Below are 18151 nucleotides of genomic sequence, written 5' to 3'. Positions count from 1 at the left end.
CTTCCCGCGCCACCCGCGCCTGCGCCCCGCTCCCAGTCCCTTCGCTATCGGCCAGCCGGTCCTTCCGTCCCGGGCCGCCCGCCCGGTGACTCTGCCGAGCTCTCTGCACCCTCATCTCGGCCTCGGCCCCGCCGCCAGCGCCCGCGCTGCCCCGCTCCGGCTCGGGTCCCTCGGAGCTCAAGTTTCGACCCTCCGCCGGGTTGGGTTCCCGGCGCTCCTCGCTTCTGCGCCATCCATCCCCGCGCGGGGCTCTCGCCCACCAAGCCCCGCACCCCTCAGCCACCCCCAGCTTGCGCGAGGCCAAGCCCTCGTCCGTCCAGGACAGGTTACCGGACCAGCTGGAGGAGGCGCCTGTGAGCGGTGTGACCCTGTGCACCCGCCCCGTGATTCTCCCAGAGCTACCCCCAGAATTCCTTTTTGGGCTAGGGTCGCGAGGGACGCGGCGCAGTTGAGTACTCGACTAGGGAAGGGGTAAGAGTAGGGGGAGGAGCTGGGCGGTTCCCAAGCTCTCGCTTTCCCGCACCGCACCCCTGGCTGCCGCGCCCCCTGGGGCGCAAATCTACCTCCCCCTCTCCTCCGTAATCGGCTCAGCCTGGTCCCACTGACCTCCACGTCCCCCTACAGCTGAGTCTCTTGGCACCTGGGTGTGTGGGGGTGGGGAGGGGAATCCAATCTCCCTTCCCCTCCATCTGGCCCGGTGGACAAAGGGCAGGGGGACCATCTGGTCCTGCCAGGGTGGGGGAGGGGCCTGCGGTGGCGGTCCCAAGGGGCGGGGGAGGGGCGGCGCTCTGGAGACAGCGAGAGTCTGCGGGGTCTAATTGCATCACTTTATTTCACAGACCTCCAATCTCTCTCTCCCCACCCCCCAAAACTCAGAGCAGGAAACTAGCTTGGCTGAGAAAACCCAGGCCTAATAACCTGGGGAGCTGTGGAGCACCCAGAAGAAAGTGGAAAAGCTGGGAGATCTGAGGGTCGAAGTGATGGCCCTTCCCTTTTGTGGGCATTTCTGATCTGGAGGCCAGCTGCAACCTGTGGGTGAGTGAAGTTCAAAGCTGGCCACACCCTAAGCCTGGTAGAGGGTCTCCTGCAAGGGCTGGCCTCATGGTGTCCCCACCCTCCCAGCCATGGGGTGCTGAATGGTTGGGGAGGGCAGCATGTGCCTGTGCAGGTGCTTGTGTGGGGACAGAGTATGTGTGTGTGTGCCTGTGCATGCAATGCAAAGCTGCTGTGAGAGTGTGCGTATCAGCCCAGAGTTGCATGTACCTGTGTGGTTGCCCCCAAGTGAAGGATCATATTTGGGAACATAGATGACTGTAATGTGTATGCATGCATATGGTCATGTATGTATTTGTGGCCTCAGAGGTGAAGGTAGGGGGTGTTTGTGCCCAGCAGGGCAGCCAAAGGAGGAGCTGGGAGGTGGGGGGAGGCTGGGCGGAGCAGAGGAAGGAATGCAAGCCGAGCAGGAAAGCCTATAGGAGAAGCTCATCTAATGGATTACCCTCCACCAGATTATGTCCCTTGATTCCTGAATTTTTTTCTCTTGATTTCACCTCTTCAGTCTGTCACTGCAAGAGAAAGAAGAGAAAAAGACAGACCCTAAAAGAACTCAGATAGAAAGACACACCTGTTGGATGTGCAGGATGAGCAGGAGCCCACGAAGGGAAGGAGAGAGAATGAGTGAGAGAGAGCCCAAGGCAGGCAAGTGGCCCACCCCCATCAGCAGGGCTGCGCCTCATGCTAGCTCCTGCAGGAAATCCAGCAGCCCTGTATGCCACTCCTCGGGTTTATCAAGGTAACAGGGGTGCCCCGCCCCCTCCATGACTAACACCCGGTGGTTGGGCAGCTGCTTCAGGTGCTCAAAGCTGGTCTGACCCATGGGGTCCTGGTCTCCATATACGATAAGAACCGAGGTCTAGAGAAAGCAATGGGAGGCAGAGTTAACAGGGACCTGCCCCACCAGCCCCAGCCTCCTAGAGATCAATTCCAGCCCTCCCCATCACTTTGGTCTCTCCCCGGGGTCACTGCAAATGACAGAGAGAGACAAGTTGGCCCAGTGCAGGGATGGTTTGGAGAGGTATGAATTTGTGTATGCCCCAGCACACAGTTTAGCACAGGGCTTGCCACAGTAATCTTCTGCCTAGTACACCAAAAGGGCAGAGTTTGGTGGTTCAACTCCTCCCGGAAGCTACCCCTTTGGTTACCCAGTACCCAGGGATGGACTGTTCCTTGCTCCTGGCAGGGACATCTCAGCCTCCCACGTAGGGGTACCTTCACTCTGGCATAGTCGGCAGCATTGATTTTGTCAGTGCAGATGGGGGCCACTGGCACATAGCCCCGGATCTGGGAGCCTGGGGTCACGAGGAAGGGCAGGGAGTACATGCCACTCAACGATGGGCTGATCACGACTGGGGGGCCCATATCCAAGGCATCCACCACAGTTGCCAGAAAGCTGCTGGGGACCAGCTCCCCAACAGGGGCAGGGGCTGTTGCTTCCTTGGATCGCCCCAGACCTGCAGGGATTCAGGTGTGAGAGAGACAAAGGTGGTGAGTAGGAAAACAGGGGAGAGAGGGTCCCTTCCTCCAGGAAGCCCTCCTAGGTCAACCTCTGTGCCAGGTTCCTGCAACAGGCAGTGTTGCATGCTGTAGTTATTCCTACAGCAACCTAGGTCTGTCGTATCTGTAGCAAGCATAAGGCATTTCCTTCCATGTTTGTGCCCATCTCCCCCAGTACAGCGTCCTCAAAGAATCAGGCTCTGAAGCTCAGCTTGGCCAGATCCAAGTCCCAATTGTCCACTATAGATTATGTAAGCTTGGGAAAGTCCCCTCAGCCCTCACTCTACTGTTCAGTTTCCCCATCTGTTAAAAGGAGGTAACAAAAGTGTTTGCCATTTGAGATTGTTGTGAAAATTGATTTAACTGCTTCAAGGCACCTGTCCCAGGGCTGGCAGGGTAGATGCCTCCAGGACAGTGGATGAGAGACTGGCTCTGCACACATCCCTCCCCTCCAATTAGTCAGTCCCTACCTTCTGCAGGATTAGTTCAAGGCCTTGGCCTTGAAGCTCAGCCCAGTCCACTGTCAGAACCAATCCTGTCCCAGCCTGGAGGCCTGCCCTTGGGCACTGAGACCATACCAGCCATGGCCAGTGAGGGGAGCAGGTTGGCCATGCTGCCACCTTCACACTTGGCACCATGGGCTGGGGCCCGCCAGTTGAGGTTATGACTGGCAGTCTTGTGCTGCTCCTCCCTCCCTCAGGACCTAAATTAGGGCTTTGTATGTGGGATCATGACTGGGGGCTTAGCCACCCCCAAAGGTGCCAGGGGACTCAGTGTCACTCCTCAGGGCTTCCAACAGAGCCTGTGGTTTCGGCTCTTTCAAAATATTTTACTTCCAATCGACTGAGCACCGATTATTATGTGTTAGGTACTGGCCACATACTCACATGGATAATCTCATTCCATTCTCATTAGAGCCAAACCCCAGAATGAGTGTGGTTATCTCCCATTACAGATGAGGAAACAGAAGCAGAGACACTGAGACATTGCCCCGGGCAACACAGAAGCAGCTGGGCAGTGTCCAGACCACACCCGGCTGGACTAGAGAAGCTCAAAGGCCCTTGTAGTGTGCACTGCGCCCTGTCTAGCTCAGGAGTCAGCCTGGCTAGGTCCTCCCAGTCCCCCAGCCCCCAGCCCTGGGTCCCCAGTGAGGATCCCACAACCCCTGTCCAGAAGCCTTCCCTGGAGTTACCTGGCAGGTCAATGGCCACAGCCCAGTAGCCAGCCTGGGCCAGCCTGTGCAGCGTGCCCAGGTTCTGCCAGGTCTCGGAGGAGAAGCGTATGCCATGCAACAGCAGCACGGAGAAGCAGGTGGCCTGCCCACTGCCCGGGTGAGCCTCTCGGAAAAAGAGGCTCTGGCCCTGCACCTGGATGGTGCCCTCGTGCTGCTCCACGCCTGCCATACCTCCTGCTGTGCTGGTGAAGCACCTGTGGTTCAAGGCCAGGCTGATGAGAAGCCACAGAACACCTTGCCCAGGTGGAGCAGGGAGGCTGCCACAGACAGGGCAGGGGTCCCTCCTGGAGCATCAAGGAGGCTCCCAAAACTCTAGGAACATGCTTTGGGGTGAGGAAGACATAGGTGTTATTCCTGCATCTGCCACTACCTAATTGCCTTGGTTTCCTCATCTGAAATATGGGACATTAAAGCCTATCTCAAGAATTTATGAGTTAAAAAAAAAAGAATTGATAATTGATGGTGCCTGCCTTTGGAAAGAACTTAATACATGGGTCTCCCATTACAATTATTGTTCCCATTGTTATCCTTTTCTACGTACGAATGGGGATAATACAATAGTACTAGCTCCTAGGTGGTTGATAGGATTAAATGAGGCCAGGCATGTAAAACACTCGCCAGTGCCTAGCACATAGTAAGCATAGTAAATGGATCAACAGCGATCAACAGTAAGTAGCTGACTATTTTGCTTTTCAACATTTTCCTCTTCCAGGCACTGTTATAGGTCGTAGGTTGGCGTCGCAGGCCGAAGAGGATAGGGGTTAGAGTAAAAAAATCTGTTTTCCGGAGCCGGAAACCGGAGCGCTGAGCAGGGAAAGGCTTTGAAGTTCCGGCCGGCGAGGGAAGCGAGGTCCTCAGCGCGCTGCCCGCTGGGGCCCAACGCACTGACGCCGCGGCCAGGGGCGCGGACACCGGCGCCGCCACCGCTCGCTGTGTCCCCTCCGAGGACCTCGGTTGTGGATCGCAGGGTCTGGTAGGGTGCATGCAGAGGGGGTGGGGGCAGACCCGAGGAAGGGGGCTTGGGGAACCGAGATGGGCAGAGGAGAAACTTGGGGTAGGTGGGGGTGGGTTGTAATTGGAGAGAGGAAGAGAGGGTTGGGGGGCGCAGGGCAGGTACCTGGGGAGCTGCGTGGGCTCTAGCAAATAGGAGGCAGGCGAGTGCAGGCGGCGACTGGGGCCCGGGGCGGGGAAGCAGGGATGTGGCCCGCCGGAGGGCGTGGGCCGGGCCGTGCTCCGGGGCGCCCGCTTGTGGCCACAAGCCGTCCCAGGGCCGACGGGTGCTGCTAGACCCATCCTTCTTCTCACAGATGTCTCAGTTTCCCCACGCCCCTCGGCCCCACGTGCCCCAAGCACCGGACAGGGTCCGGCCCCGAGACCCTCAGCGACCTGCTCCACATGCATATGGTGTGGCTTGAGAAGGAGGGTTCCTTTGGGGTCTCATCCTTCCTGTTCCCTCGCCCTTCCTCCCCACCCCCTCGTCCCCAGCCTGGGCTGCCCAAACCCAGAGTCGTCAGTCTGTCTGGCATATGGCTGGGGCCCGGCAGGTTTGAATGCGAAGCTCTGCCAATGCCCAGCCATGATCGTTTTCCCAACGCCTCCGAGCCTATTTCCTTGCCTGTAGAATGGCTGTGATGTTGCCTACCTCACAGAGTGCTAACAAGGAGTGAATGCTGCGTGTTCCGTGCAGCCTCCGTTTTCCAGGTCTGCCCACACAGGTCAGGGACAGATCAGATGTTGGTCGCATGTCACCAACCAGGATAGGTGACATATAGAGACATAGAAGCCTAGAGGCCACCCCGGGCCCTGACCGAGTGCTCGAGCGCGTGTGTATTTGCAGGGGTCAGGGAAGTGGATGGCTGGAGACCTGGGGCTGCTGCATAACAATACTAATATCTGGCAGTTACGCAGCGAGGCTTCCGCGCCAGACACTGTTCTAAGGCTTGACCTATCCCTCAGTCCTTAAGACAGGCCTCTGTGGCGGTGACAACCCTATGTGATCCTTATCCTTAACCCTGCTGTACAGACCGGAGACTGAGCAAGGGTGGAGCCGTGCTGGTGGGAAGAAGTCGACTGTCCCTCCCCCGGCTTTCAGGCCAAAAACAATCCGGAAAATCTGAACGGGGGGACGGGGGTGCCGAGTCTCTGTGCTTTGGGGTGCCGACCCCAGTGCCCCCTCCAGTTCGGCTACTAGGCGTGGACCCGAGACCGCGGACTGCGCAGGCGCGCGGAGGCTCGCAGCCGCCCGCAGAGAGGCGGAGGCTGAGGTAGCGCCAACGTCTAGGGGCTGTTTGGCGCTGGTTGCACCTGAGCGGAGCCCGCCCCACGGTGGCAGACCCGGTCATCCCTGTCGGCCCGGTGAGTGTCCCCGGGGAGTGAGGCCAGCAGGGTGCCCGGGGGCGGGCCATCCTTGCCCCGCCCCTTGCCCCCGGAGCCCTGGGACAGAGTCCTGCTGGGAGGGGCCCCGCGCTGGGGCAGCGAGTATGTTTGTGTTCGTGTGTCGAGTGTGCGCGCCCGCGCGTTTGTCAGCGTGTGTTCTTAGGGGTCTGGGTGTACGTGTATGTGTGTGTGGTGTATGTGTGTGTGGTGTATCGGTGTTTCTGTGTGCCTGTGTTGGGGGGGTTATGTCAGCCTGTCTGCCCGCTTGTGTCTGTATGTCTACTGTGTGCGTGATTTTAAGGGTGTATATCTACCTGTGTGTCTGTGTGTGTATTTCTGAGGGTCTGTGTTTGGGTGTCCGTCTTTCTGCCTGTGCCTGTGTATTTCTTGTGTGCGTGTGTAGTTCTGGGGTTGTGTGTATGACTGGGTGCTTGAAATATGAGGGTCTGCATATGGTTTTGAAAGCGTGTGTGTGTCTACCTGTCCCTCTGCCTTCCTGATAGCTGAATGTGTGCGTGACTTTGAGGGTGTTTCAAGGTATCGATTGTGCAGAGACCCGTGCGTGTGCAAGGAGGCTGCCTGTACGTGCAGGGAATAGCTTGTACAAAGGAAAAGCGTTTGGGGACAAGAGTTTGTGTGCACGTCTGTACACCTGTGTGTCATTGTCGACGCGTAGGCCAAGGACCTAACGCGGGTACAGCGCCTCCCTCCCCTCCCCCCATATCTGTAGCCTACTGTGGTCTAGTGCTCCAGCTGCCAGGGTTGCCATAGCAACGGCTGAAGTCCCGTCCCTCCCTACCAGGAGAGGTGCCCCAGGGCACCAGGCCCACCAGAGGAGAGGTTCAGCGCGGATGCTCTGCCTGGTGGGAACCTAGGCTGCCGCGCGTTGCAGGCTTGCGTCCGAGGCTGGTCGTGGTCAGAAAGAAGAGAGGAGCGTGCTTTTCCTCCACTCAGCATCTGGTCCTCCATCAGCCCCAGAGGGGCTGCCACTGCCCAGTCACCACCTGACCCTTGAGCCTGGGGGTGGGGGCTTGGGAAACAAGCCTTCTCGTTCCGGGAGGGGTGGTGGGGTGGGGGGATCCGAGGTGATTCCCCAGCCCTGAACTCCAGCCAGCGCTCAGCTGACACTCAATAAAGACCTGTTTACTGGAATCTGGGAACAAGGCAGGCCTGCTCACCCTAGACCCAAGAAATGATAAGACAGCTCCTGGTCAGGTCCACTGTATTACCGAAATCTCACAGGAGTCTTGGGAGGGCAGCTGCCAGGTTATCCTCCCCATTTTACTGACAAGGCACACAGCCAGGAATTGGTAGAGCAGAGTCTCAAAGGCAGGGCTAACTGCTCTCTCTGGGTCCTGGATACCGAGGTCTGTTTTCTGGGCTGGCAAAGGACTCAGACTAGAGCAGTCCATGAAGCAGGTCATTTGGCGTGAAGCTGGGGGGTGGGAGGCATTTGTCTCTCCAGCCTCCATGGCTCCCTTTCCACTTCTAGATGTGCCATGCTTCTCCCTAGCCACATACCCCCTCATGCCTAGGCATTTCCTCCATAAAGGGTATTCTCCATGAGCTCTCTTCCCACTTAATATCAGCTGGGGCAGAGCATTAAATATTCCCATCAGTGGTAAAACACATTCTGATTTTAGCATTATTATATGCAGTGTGATAAAAAGAACCATTTCAAAACATGCCCTCAGTGGGACATCGCTTTACTCTTTGATGTCTTTCACCTTTGATGACTCTCAGCACTCTGTCCACGAGTTCATCCGTCACCTCACAGCCTTGGTTTCCTCCTTGGCAAACTGAGTGTGGCCTGGTGGTTAGGAGCCCAGCCCTGGGCTCAAGTCCCAGTTCCCCTGCTTGCTACTCTGCACTTTGGGTAAGAGAATTTACCTCTCTGAGCTTCAGTTTCCTCATCTATAAGAGACCTATAATACCTGCTCCCTAGTGTTTTTGTGTGGGTTCATGAGTCGTTATTGTGAAGGGCCAAGCACAGGGCCTGGCTATCATAAGCACTTGATGAATGGAAGTGGTTTTAGCTGGCACAAGGATGATGGTGGCCACTGATGCCAAGAGGACATCTCAGATGCTCCTCACGCTTTAGGGTATCTGAGCCCTTGCCCTGGCATGTGGAGTAGTTGGGTGTGAACCCTCAGATCCTTGCCTGGAGCAGAGGAGAGGGCAAGGGCTGAGCTTTTCCTCTGCTGGGCGCTCCTGGGTGGGATTTGAGAATGGGGTCCAGGGGACCTTGCAGGGGCTCAGCCCTACCCTCTTCTCCCTCTCCTCTCCTCCTCCAGACTGTGGTACAGACCTCCATGACCCGGTCCCAGGTCGCCCTGCTGGGCCTGGGCCTGCTGTTCATGCTGCTACTGTATGTGGGGCTGCCAGGACCCCCTGAGCAGACCTCCTGGCTCTGGGGAGACCCCAATGTCACAATCCTGGCTGGTCTCACCCCTGGCAGCTCCCCCATTTTTTACCGCGAGGTGCTCCCACTTCACCGGGCCCGCAGGTGGGTGCTGACCCCAGGGTGTAGTGGAAGGACTAGGTCCGCGGGGAGTCCCTGTGTGGGTCCCCCAGCTCAGCTCAAAGTGCTCAGGGCCTGGGAGGGCAGTGGGAGAAGCCTGGGAAGAAAGAACCCCCAGAACACACACTCCCCTGTGTGCCCACAGGGTGGATGTGGTGCTGCTCCACGGAAAGGCCTTTAACTCCCGGACATGGGAGCAGCTGGGCACACTGCAGCTGCTGGCACAGAGGGGCTACCGGGCCGTGGCCCTTGACCTCCCAGGTGAGAGCCCCCACCCCTGGGTCTAAGGAGGTAACGTGCAGCAGGGACATGGGGACAGCATGCCAGAGGGGAGAACTGGAGGGATAGGAAAGCCCTAAGTTGTGGCTGGGGAGCATCTGGACCCCAGTGTCTGAACAAGCAGTGGCAAGTCACAACACAAAGTGTCAACACGAAAAGCTGTGTGTTTTTTATTTTCTACCTTGAAAACTACGGTGTGGATTGTTGCATGTCACAGAGCAGTTAGCAACATGACCTGCCTCACAAGCGATTGCATGGGGAGATCTCATTGTCCTTTTTATGACAAACTAGGTAGCTTTTTGTTTTTTCAGCTATACAAATGATTTTTGCTATTATTCTTGTCATTAAAAAATCAACCAAGAGTGATGCCCTCAGAGACCCATGCCATGTTTCTCTCCCTCTCACTTCTCTAAGCAGTTTGAGGGTGCCAGGCCCTCTTTGGGCGTTTCCATGCCTAGAGATACAGGGTTGTTTGGTGGGGGCTGTAAACATGACTGGTGTCCTGCCAGCTTAGTGAATCTATCTGCAGTCTAGTTTTCTTCTCCTCTACCATGTCTCATGGGTCATGCCAGGCACTGTGACCCTCCCTCTCCATAGTGTGTGCCATCAGAGGGATGAACAGGTTTTATCTGGCCACTCCTCGACTGGTGGCTGTGTAGCCTGCTTTAGAGTTTTCAGTGTCAGTTGAAATGCTCAAGTAAGGAAGCTGAAGCATCTTTGGACATGCTTCTTTGAGCATGTGGGCAATAATTTCTGTAGGGTAGCCATCAAGGCCAGTTGATGGGTCGAAGGACACACATTTAAAGTTTTTTGACGAATATTATCTTACCCTCCAAAAATGCTGTGTGGATTTACCCTCCAGTCATGTACAAAAGTGTCCACATCTTCCTTAACACTGTGTATTATCAGTCTTTTTAGTTTTGCCAACATGATGAATGAAAGATGGTTTTCTAGCAGCCCTATCACAATACAAAAATAACGTCTAGGAAGTTTGGGGTAGCAGATGCTATATGCCACTGCCCCCCATCTCTTTCCCTCACTCTGGTGGGCAGGAAGTCCTGACCTCCTTCCCAGCCTCCCTCAGCTGGTGCCTTCTGCTGTTCCCAGGTTTTGGGAACTCGGCACCTTCGAAGGAGGCAAGCACAGAGGCAGGGCGGGCACAGCTGTTGGAGCGAGTGCTGCAGGACCTAGAGGTGCAGAATGTCGTGCTGGTGAGCCCTTCACTGAGTGGCTGCTATGCCCTGCCCTTCCTGATGCAAGGCCACCACCAGCTGCATGGATTCGTGCCCATTGCACCTGCGTCCACCCAGAACTACACCCAAGAACAATTCCAGGCCGTGAAGGTACTGGGAGGAGGGTCTCCAAAAGTCCTGGCTTCCTGTCCCTGGCTCAAGTCATAGGGGGAAAGGCCTCAGGTCTTACTTGGAGGACACATGGCCCCATCCTTGATCTGGATGGGAGAGATGGGGTGTATAGGGAAGATTTCCTAAGGAGGTGGCTTGAGGGCCAGTCCCCATCAGGCCCCAGGATCACAGCCCCTTGCCTTGCCCTGCAGACCCCGACTCTCATCCTGTATGGGGAGCTGGACCGCGTCCTGGCTTGGGAGTCACTGCGGCAGCTCCGCCACCTGCCTAACCACTCTGTGGTGAAGCTGCGCGATGCAGGCCATGCCTGCTACCTCCACAAACCACAAGACTTCCACCTCGTCCTTCTTGCCTTCCTTGACCATCTGCCTTGAGCTCACCCACTGTCCAGGCCCCAGGCCTGGCCTGAGCTTGGAGGATCTGGACCAGTCTCCACCAGGGAGGCAGCCCCTGGGGTTGGAGGGTAGAGGCCAGAGGGCCAGGCCCAGTCAGGACCTCTCATTTCATCTCAGAGGCACAATAAAAGAAAGCATTTTTGTTATGCCTAGGGAGTGACAGGTTCTGTTTCCTGGCGTTGCTGCAGGTGGGGTTAGAGTTGGAGGCAAGTCTGGGACTGCTTTGGGACTGAGAGCTGGAGGGATTGCTCCAGCAGCCTGGGAAGGCTAAGGACATGCGCTACTTACTAGATGGCTGCTGAGTGGCTACTCTGACTCAGTTTCCTCATCTGTAAAATGGGCATGATGGTAACACCTAGCTCAGAAAGTGGTTTTAGGATTGAGTCTGGTTAAGCAGAGCACTTGGCCATACTGGGCTGGTGACGTGGGAGTGTCATGGAGAGGGGATGTTACTACTGCTGAATGACCACTGGGATTGGTGGGAAATCCAGGGTCTAGCGGCTGAGTTGAGTGAGTCAGGAATAGAGGACCTATGGCCGAAGGGAGCAAGATTTGTAAAGGTGGGGTGGAGAATGTGGTTTAATAAGTAACACAGTATTGGGAGGAGGGAAATTTCCCCCTCTACCCCTCTTGAGTTCTTGGCTGGACTAACAATAAAATTGACACAAAACAGATTAATAGGAGAAAAAGAAATTTTAATCATGTGCAAGGAGGTCTCGTAGATATGGGACCTAAGAAGTGGCCAGAGCAGGCAGCTTTTATACTTTTTAGACAAAGAATAAATTTGTGAGGACTTGACAGGACAAAGAAGCATATTTTGGCTGCTCAATTAGTAAAGAATCTAAACAGAGTGGGCTTGGGGGTAGTAAATTAAAGAATTAACAAGGTTTGTTTATACAGGCTTCTCAGCCTGAATTCCCTATCTCCGGAAATCAGAGTGTCCTACCTCCAGATGCAGGGAGTGTACCTTTTGTATAGAGATTTATTGTTTTCAGGGAGACAGAAAGGAGGGTCAGAATGTCTCTTTTGCATTGGACATTTCTCAAGTGACTTTAATTCAAAATAATCAACATGCCACTGAGGCACATTTTGGGATGGCCTGCCCTGGGCCCCAACAATAGCCTGCTTGCCCCTGGGAATCTGTGGGTCAGCAGTCTGACTTAAACCTCACGAGGGCTGGATGGACCCTACCCTACCCTGCCAGCCTGCCTCCTCTGTGCCCAGAGGTTGAAGTCTTCAACCCCCACCCCTCCCCAAGCTGATTCAGCCCCTGGAACTGAGGGCAGAACTGGCTGAGAGTACAAAGGACAGCCGGATGCACAGATGGGCAGCTACAACTGTGTGCAGCCTGTGGGTGGCCAGTGGGACACCTGTGCCTCTTTATCTTCCCTCTCCAGTGGCTGCAGAAGAGCCAGGGAGCCTGGCACAGGGTCAGCCAAGAAGGTGCCACACGTATGCTTTTGTGCAGTTTCCCACCTCTCATTCTCTCATACAGCGTCACGATTACATCCTCTCATCGTGCCATCCTCTGTCACACCCAACCACCATCTCACATTGTCATACACACAGTCACCCACTGATACACAGATTTGCCTACACAGTGGTGCGATCACACATGCGCCCATCCGTTCATTTATCCTTCATTCCTGGCACGCTGTCCGTCTGTTCTGTGCCCTGCCAGGGACAGAATCCTGCGGGTACATGGACCAGCATCTTGGAGCTCACAGATATTAACCAATAACCTCTCCACACAGGGAGCATTGAGGCAGTCAGGGAGGCCGCCCCTGAGGAGCTGAGGCGTGAGGAGGGGAGAAGTCCAAGACTCGCGGGAGGGGGTGGTGGAGCAGGCCGGGGCCAGACCCAGCAGGACTTTTCAAAGCTGTACTCTGAGAGCGAGGGGGCGCTCAAGGGGGCAGCTGCGAAGTTTCCGGTCAGTGCCCGCCTTCCTCCCTTCTGGCCCAATCGGGAGGTTGCGGGAGGTGGGGCCCGCTGCCCAGGGCCAAGGGCGGGGCCTGAGGGGGCGGGGCCAGCCTGTAGCTCGCTGTCGGCTGCAGGGCGGAGCCGGCGGCGGAGGCAGCTGCCCCGGGGTGGGCCCCTGAATCCCAGCCTCATGTAAGTGGCGGAGGCTGGAACCACTGGCTGGCGGAGACGCCCACGGTCACTGGGCCTTAGAGATTGGGACGGCCCTGATTCGCATTCTTCGGTCCCGCCCTGCGGGGTCCGGCCCCGTGGTGGGCGGACCGCGGCAGTTCTGATCCTCAGACCTCGCAGGACCTGGAGTCCCGCCCACAGTCCAGGGCGGACGCCGAGAGGGGAGCGTGGGCCTAAGACCAGCAGAGAGTGAGGTGGGGGGCCGTGGAGAGGGGTAGAGGGATCTGGGGCTCCCTGACCTGAAATCCGGGCAACTGGGAGAATTTTTTTGAGGAGGGCGGGGGGAGTCAATGTCTGGTTTCAAACGTGGCTCAGCTACTTTCTAGGTGTCTCTGAATATGTCTTAGCTTTTTCCTCTGTAATGTGGGCTTTCAGAGGCACGAACTTCATGGGGTTCCTTGGGGGATTAAATAAGGAAATGTGTTGAAAGTGGCCAGCACAGCGCCTGAAACAGAATGGGGCCTCTGTAACTGGGGGCTCCGAAACAAGGTATTCTCTCCCTGCGGGGCGGCCGGGGAACCGCCCTGGGGAGGGACTGCGTGTAAATGGAGCCCACCAGCCCCAGCGGCGGGGAGGGGTAGGTAGCCACTCGTTTTGCCCCTAGCTCACCACGGCAGGGCAGCGCCATGGCCAGCAAGCGTCGTGAGGGCGAGCACCCATCCGTGACGCTCTTCCGTCAGTACCTGCGCATCCGCACCGTCCAACCCGAGCCCGACTACGGTGAGAACGCGGCGGTTCCAGGAGGACCTGTGGTGGGGCATCAGGGGCGGGGACTGTGCTCTAAACCAGGCGCCAACCCCTGTCACCCAGCTGAGCCTAATCTGCTGCCTCAAATGGCGCCTCCATTCCTCTAAGACGTTCCCTAGGTCAGCAGACAGCTCAGCACCCCCTCCAGGCTGTGCTGCTCCAAAAGTTACAACTGGCAGTTAAATAGGGAACAACTTCACCTACTCTCCAGCACTTGGGGTTGGGGAAGGGAAGAAGAGGCCCCCGGAAGCCTACTGGGGCTGAACAAAGGCCACAGACCTTCGGGGAATCAGGCTTGGTGGCTGGGAACTGTGTACTGGGGTCCAATCCAAATGCCTGCTCTGTGATTTACCAGCTGGGAGACAGTGGGTGAGACTTATGTCTCCGCGCCAGTTTCCCCATCATTAAGGAAGGTAACAATGACACCTGCTTCTCACTCTGGACTTCCCACCTGGCCTTCTACAAAGGGTCACTGGCCAAAAATGTCTTCTTTCTTGGGGACAGCGATGCAGATGTCTCTGACGGATGTGGAATTGTGTTGAGGCAGGGGTCTGCTCCCTTCTCTGGATGTACCCCCATCTCTGCCTGGGCCCGTGGGAGGTGTGGGGAGGCAGAAGCAGCAGCAAGGCTGTCTGTGTTCCCAGGGGCTGCCGTGGCCTTCCTTGAGGAGAGAGCCTGCCAACTGGGCCTGGGCTGTCAGAAAGTGGAGGTGAGCCTGTGGCCCTGCATGGGTAGGGGAGGTGGGCCTGGGGCAGCTCCTCACCGTGCACTGACGACCCCTCCTCCTGGCCCTCTCCAGGTGGCAGCTGGCCGTGTGGTGACTGTGCTGACCTGGCCAGGCACCAACCCCAGACTCTCTTCCCTCTTGCTCAACTCCCACACCGATGTGGTGCCTGTCTTTAAGGTGCGGGGGGTGTAGGGAGTGGAACACCCTTGGGGACAAAGATGGTACAGATCCCCCATTCGACTGCAGGGATCCCACGATGCTGGTCCTGGCACTGATTCGACCTCATAGAGCATTACTCTACTCAATCAAGCAGCCTCTGCCCAGTAGCTATTCCATGTCAGGGGTGGGGTATGCCAGAGGCAGGGTTGGTGGTGGGAGGCAGAGATGAGGGATGGCTGTCAGCTGCCCTCTTCAGCCCTACGTGGGCTCCTAGGGCACCCGCTCCCTGGGCAGGGCCACAGTTGAGCAGAGTGGATTAACGACTACATTTGGTGCTTGGGTCCCTCTTCCTGCCCCTGCCCCCAGGAACATTGGAGTCATGACCCCTTTGAAGCCTTCAAGGATGCTGACGGCTACATCTATGGCAGGGGCGCCCAGGACATGAAGTGTGTCGGCATCCAGTGAGTGTCCTTCATTCCCAGTTTCCCCACTGGCCCATTGGATTGACCCAGGACCCAGGTGTGATTGGAGAACATCAAGGCCAAGGAACATTTTGACCCCTTACCTTGGGCGGGAATTCCCGCTATGACCATTGCATGGATGGGGAGACAGGGACAGACTTTCTGGAGTCACCTGCTAGGCTGTGGCAGAGCACGGCCCAAGGCTGCAGCCTGCCTGCTCTGATGGCTCCCCCCCAGCACCTGGCTTACACCCTCTTACTGCCCCTCAGGTACCTGGAGGCTGTGAGGAGGCTGAAGGTTGAGGGCCACCATTTCCCCAGAACCATCCACATGACCTTTGTGCCAGGTAGGAGTGACTCGAGGAGGGGCACCTTCAGGGGTGGGGAGAGTGTTGGGGCACCCCCTATCTCACATTCCTGCTTCTTTTATAGATGAGGAGATTGGGGGTCACCAAGGCATGGAGCTGTTTGTGAAGCGGCCCGAGTTCCAGGCCCTGAGGGCTGGCTTCGCCCTGGATGAGGGTGAGCAGGGTGGCAGGACACTGACTGGCCAGCAGGAGATAGGGAGGCTGCTAGTGGGGGCTGGGCCGCTCCACCCTCTCAGGCCTGGCCAACCTTTTCCTCCTCAGGCCTGGCCAACCCCACTGACGCCTTCACTGTCTTTTACAGTGAGCGGAGCCCCTGGTGTGAGTATGCACTTGGACGTTGGGGGTCACTGTGCAGATGGGAGACTGGGCCAGAAGGGGCAGGGGCCCGCCAAGGGTTCCACAGCAAGTTGGGGCCTGAGTAGGCCTTGAACCCAGGGCCTCTGCCTCCCAGCCCCTTCCTACCTGGGCATCTCTTTCCTGAGCTTCTGAAGGGAGGCCCTAACCATGGGCAGAAACCAGCTCTACACTGTGCATTCTGAGGCGGGCAGAGACCTGGCAGAGGAGCCTGGAATGAGGGGAAGACCCCGGGCCCATCCCAGGGCTGGTTGCTTTTCCAGCCTCTCCCATACTGAAGACACCCCCTTCCCCCTGCGTCTCCCAGGGGTGCAGGTCACAAGCACCGGGAAGCCAGGCCACGGCTCACGATTCATTGAGGACACGGCAGCAGAGAAGCTGGTGTGTGGCATACGGGGAGTGAGTTTGGGAGTTCCCGAGGCTGTCCTGGGGCCACTCTCACATCTAACCTCACTCTCCTAGCACAAGGTTGTGAGCTCCATCCTGGCTTTTCGGGAGAAGGAGAGGCAGAGGTGAGGCAGCCTGGGAAAGGGCACGGGGCTCTGGGAGGCTACGCAGGAGAGGAGGGGGGCTGAGCCCCCTTTCTATCTGTTCTTCCCCCTTGCTGCTGCTGCCCCTGCCCCCCACCACAGGCTCCAGTCAGACCCTCAACTGAAGCAGGGGGCCGTAACCTCCGTGAACCTGACTAAGCTAGAGGGTGGTGTAGCCTATAATGTGGTACCTGCCACTATGAGCGCCAGCTTTGACTTCCGCGTGGCACCAGATGTGGACCTGAAGGTGCCATCTCCACCTGGGTTTGGAGGAGGGAGCCTGGGTCCTCAGCCCTGTCCTAGAGGCTCAGGGAGAGCCTGAGGGGTCAACTCATCTCCCTTCTCACAGGCTTTCGAGGAGCAGCTGCAGGGCTGGTGCCAGGCGGCTGGCGAAGGGGTCACCTTCGAGTTTGCTCAGGTGTGGACTGGGGAACCTACAACAGGGGAGTTGTAGGAGCTGGGGAGGCTGGGCTTGCCGCATGTGTCACTGCAGGAGTGTATGTTTGGTGTGCCTGCATACATCCTGGCTTTAGCTGTGAGAGACATATTTTGTTCACCAACAAGCGTTAGTTGTGTAGGCCACTGTTGGGTGCTGGGGAATACTAGGGAGTGAAATTAGACAAGTTTTTGCCCTCATAGTCTTTACACAATGAAGGGAGGAATAGACATGAATCAAAAAATTACGTATTACTTTTATGTAAGTGTAAACACATGTGGTCCAGGAAAGGGTGGGACCTCATAACTGTGAACCTGTAACTGGAGTATTTGACCAGTCTGAGGGGTCTGGGAGTGCCATCTTGAGGAAGGGGCACTTAGGAAGGATCTGAGGATGGACAGGAAGTGGAGGGCACACAGAAGGTCCCAGACCTGTGACCTTTGAGAGACTGAAAGAGGGCCTGTTGCTGGACTGGCCAGCTGGATGTCTGAGTAGGCGGGTGTGTGCCCTGTGCCAGGCACAGCCTACCCTATGAAGAATAGGGCAAGATGCCCAGGCCTTGTCCTGATCCTGCTATCCTTCTCCCCACAGAAATGGACAGAGCCCCGAATGACATCTACTGATGATTCAGACCCCTGGTGGGCAGCTTTTAGTGGGGTCTGCAAGGACATGTGAGCACACTGGCCAGCCCCCCTCTCCCCTTCCCTCCCTCCCACCTTCCTTTGCTCCTTCAACCCTTCCCTTGCCCTCTCCCCTCTCTGCCTCCACATTCACCAGGTTCTTCCCTCTACAGGAACCTCACCCTGGAGCCGGAGATCTTCCCCGCTGCCACAGACAGCCGCTATCTTCGTGCGGTGAGCTGCTTGCAGTAGGGTGGGCAGTGGAATGGTCCTGGGTGCTGGCCTTCCCCCTAACGGCTCCTGTTGCCCCCTGCAGGTGGGGGTCCCAGCTCTGGGCTTCTCACCCATGAACCACACACCCGTGCTGCTCCACGACCACGATGAACGGCTGCATGAGGCCATGTTCCTCCGCGGGATCGACATATACACTCGGCTGCTGCCTGCCCTGGCCAGCGTGCCCACCCTGCCCAGCGAAAGCTGAGCCCCGGGCTCTCCAACCTCCACCCTGATCAGTGCCAAGGACCCTTCTTCCCCCCTGCCCAACAATAAAGTCTGTGTGGACAGGGACCACTTCTGAAGTACTAACAGCAAGGATGTTCACGGAGCAGGGTTTCAAAGATAATAGTAACACCTACATCAGAGATGAGGGATCATACACCATGGGTCACACCTATTGCCCCAGCATAACAACAACTCTTTGAGCCTCCCCAGTGCCCAAAGTTGGACTACAGATGAAGATCTAGTGTGACCAGAAACAGTGCTTCATTGGCTGTTCAGAGGGCTAAGACTGCTGGTGAAGCACCTGATCAGGGGGCAAAGAATACAGCACAGTCATGCAAGTAAGGCAGTGCCACCATTGCTTGGCCTCCCAGGAGCC

The 18151-nt window shown here is 57.0% G+C and overlaps 3 protein-coding genes across 6 annotated transcripts; 2 read left to right on the top strand and 1 right to left on the bottom strand.

The window, feature by feature from the left end:
• Window positions 1–813: 813 nt before the first annotated feature.
• ABHD14B (abhydrolase domain containing 14B) lies at window positions 814–5083 on the bottom strand. 3 transcript variants are annotated; one of them, XR_004352232.1, is made up of 5 exons: window positions 4905–5083; window positions 3746–3981; window positions 2269–2510; window positions 1499–1912; window positions 814–1029 (listed from the first exon to the last, which is right to left on the bottom strand). XR_004352232.1 is itself a non-coding variant. In XM_032649065.1 (4 exons), exons 1-4 carry the CDS (start codon window positions 5078–5080, stop codon window positions 1733–1735), a joined length of 834 nt encoding a protein of 277 aa, XP_032504956.1. In that variant the 5' UTR covers window positions 5081–5083; the 3' UTR covers window positions 814–1732. The 3 variants fall into 3 exon arrangements, 1 of the variants encoding a protein (XP_032504956.1); XR_004352231.1 differs by having other exon boundaries at window positions 1499–2510; XM_032649065.1 differs by having other exon boundaries at window positions 814–1912.
• ABHD14A (abhydrolase domain containing 14A) lies at window positions 1662–17841 on the top strand. The gene is made up of 19 exons (XM_032649067.1): window positions 1662–1792; window positions 4500–4760; window positions 5811–6142; window positions 8458–8669; window positions 8830–8945; window positions 10071–10306; window positions 10519–13067; window positions 13478–13593; window positions 14265–14329; window positions 14420–14967; window positions 15237–15313; window positions 15399–15488; window positions 15596–15652; window positions 15996–16069; window positions 16151–16465; window positions 16568–16636; window positions 17246–17325; window positions 17448–17508; window positions 17591–17841. The coding sequence occupies exons 4-7, from the start codon at window positions 8476–8478 to the stop codon at window positions 10699–10701; spliced, it is 729 nt and encodes a 242-aa protein (XP_032504958.1). The 5' UTR covers window positions 1662–1792; window positions 4500–4760; window positions 5811–6142; window positions 8458–8475; the 3' UTR covers window positions 10702–13067; window positions 13478–13593; window positions 14265–14329; window positions 14420–14967; window positions 15237–15313; window positions 15399–15488; window positions 15596–15652; window positions 15996–16069; window positions 16151–16465; window positions 16568–16636; window positions 17246–17325; window positions 17448–17508; window positions 17591–17841.
• ACY1 (aminoacylase 1) lies at window positions 12930–17855 on the top strand. 2 transcript variants are annotated; one of them, XM_032649054.1, is made up of 16 exons: window positions 12994–13067; window positions 13249–13362; window positions 13478–13593; window positions 14265–14329; window positions 14420–14524; window positions 14873–14967; window positions 15237–15313; window positions 15399–15488; window positions 15596–15652; window positions 15996–16069; window positions 16151–16200; window positions 16321–16465; window positions 16568–16636; window positions 17246–17325; window positions 17448–17508; window positions 17591–17855. In XM_032649054.1, exons 3-16 carry the CDS (start codon window positions 13500–13502, stop codon window positions 17753–17755), a joined length of 1227 nt encoding a protein of 408 aa, XP_032504945.1. In that variant the 5' UTR covers window positions 12994–13067; window positions 13249–13362; window positions 13478–13499; the 3' UTR covers window positions 17756–17855. The 2 variants fall into 2 exon arrangements, with proteins under 2 accessions (XP_032504944.1, XP_032504945.1); XM_032649053.1 differs by lacking the exon at window positions 13249–13362 and having other exon boundaries at window positions 12930–13067.
• Window positions 17856–18151: the final 296 nt, after the last annotated feature.

Source organism: Phocoena sinus, chromosome 11 (assembly GCF_008692025.1).
Source record: "Phocoena sinus isolate mPhoSin1 chromosome 11, mPhoSin1.pri, whole genome shotgun sequence".
In the NCBI taxonomy this organism is placed as follows: Eukaryota; Metazoa; Chordata; class Mammalia; order Artiodactyla; family Phocoenidae; genus Phocoena; species Phocoena sinus.
Note: the sequence above shows the minus strand (reverse complement) of the source record. Positions and strands in the feature narration are given on the sequence as shown.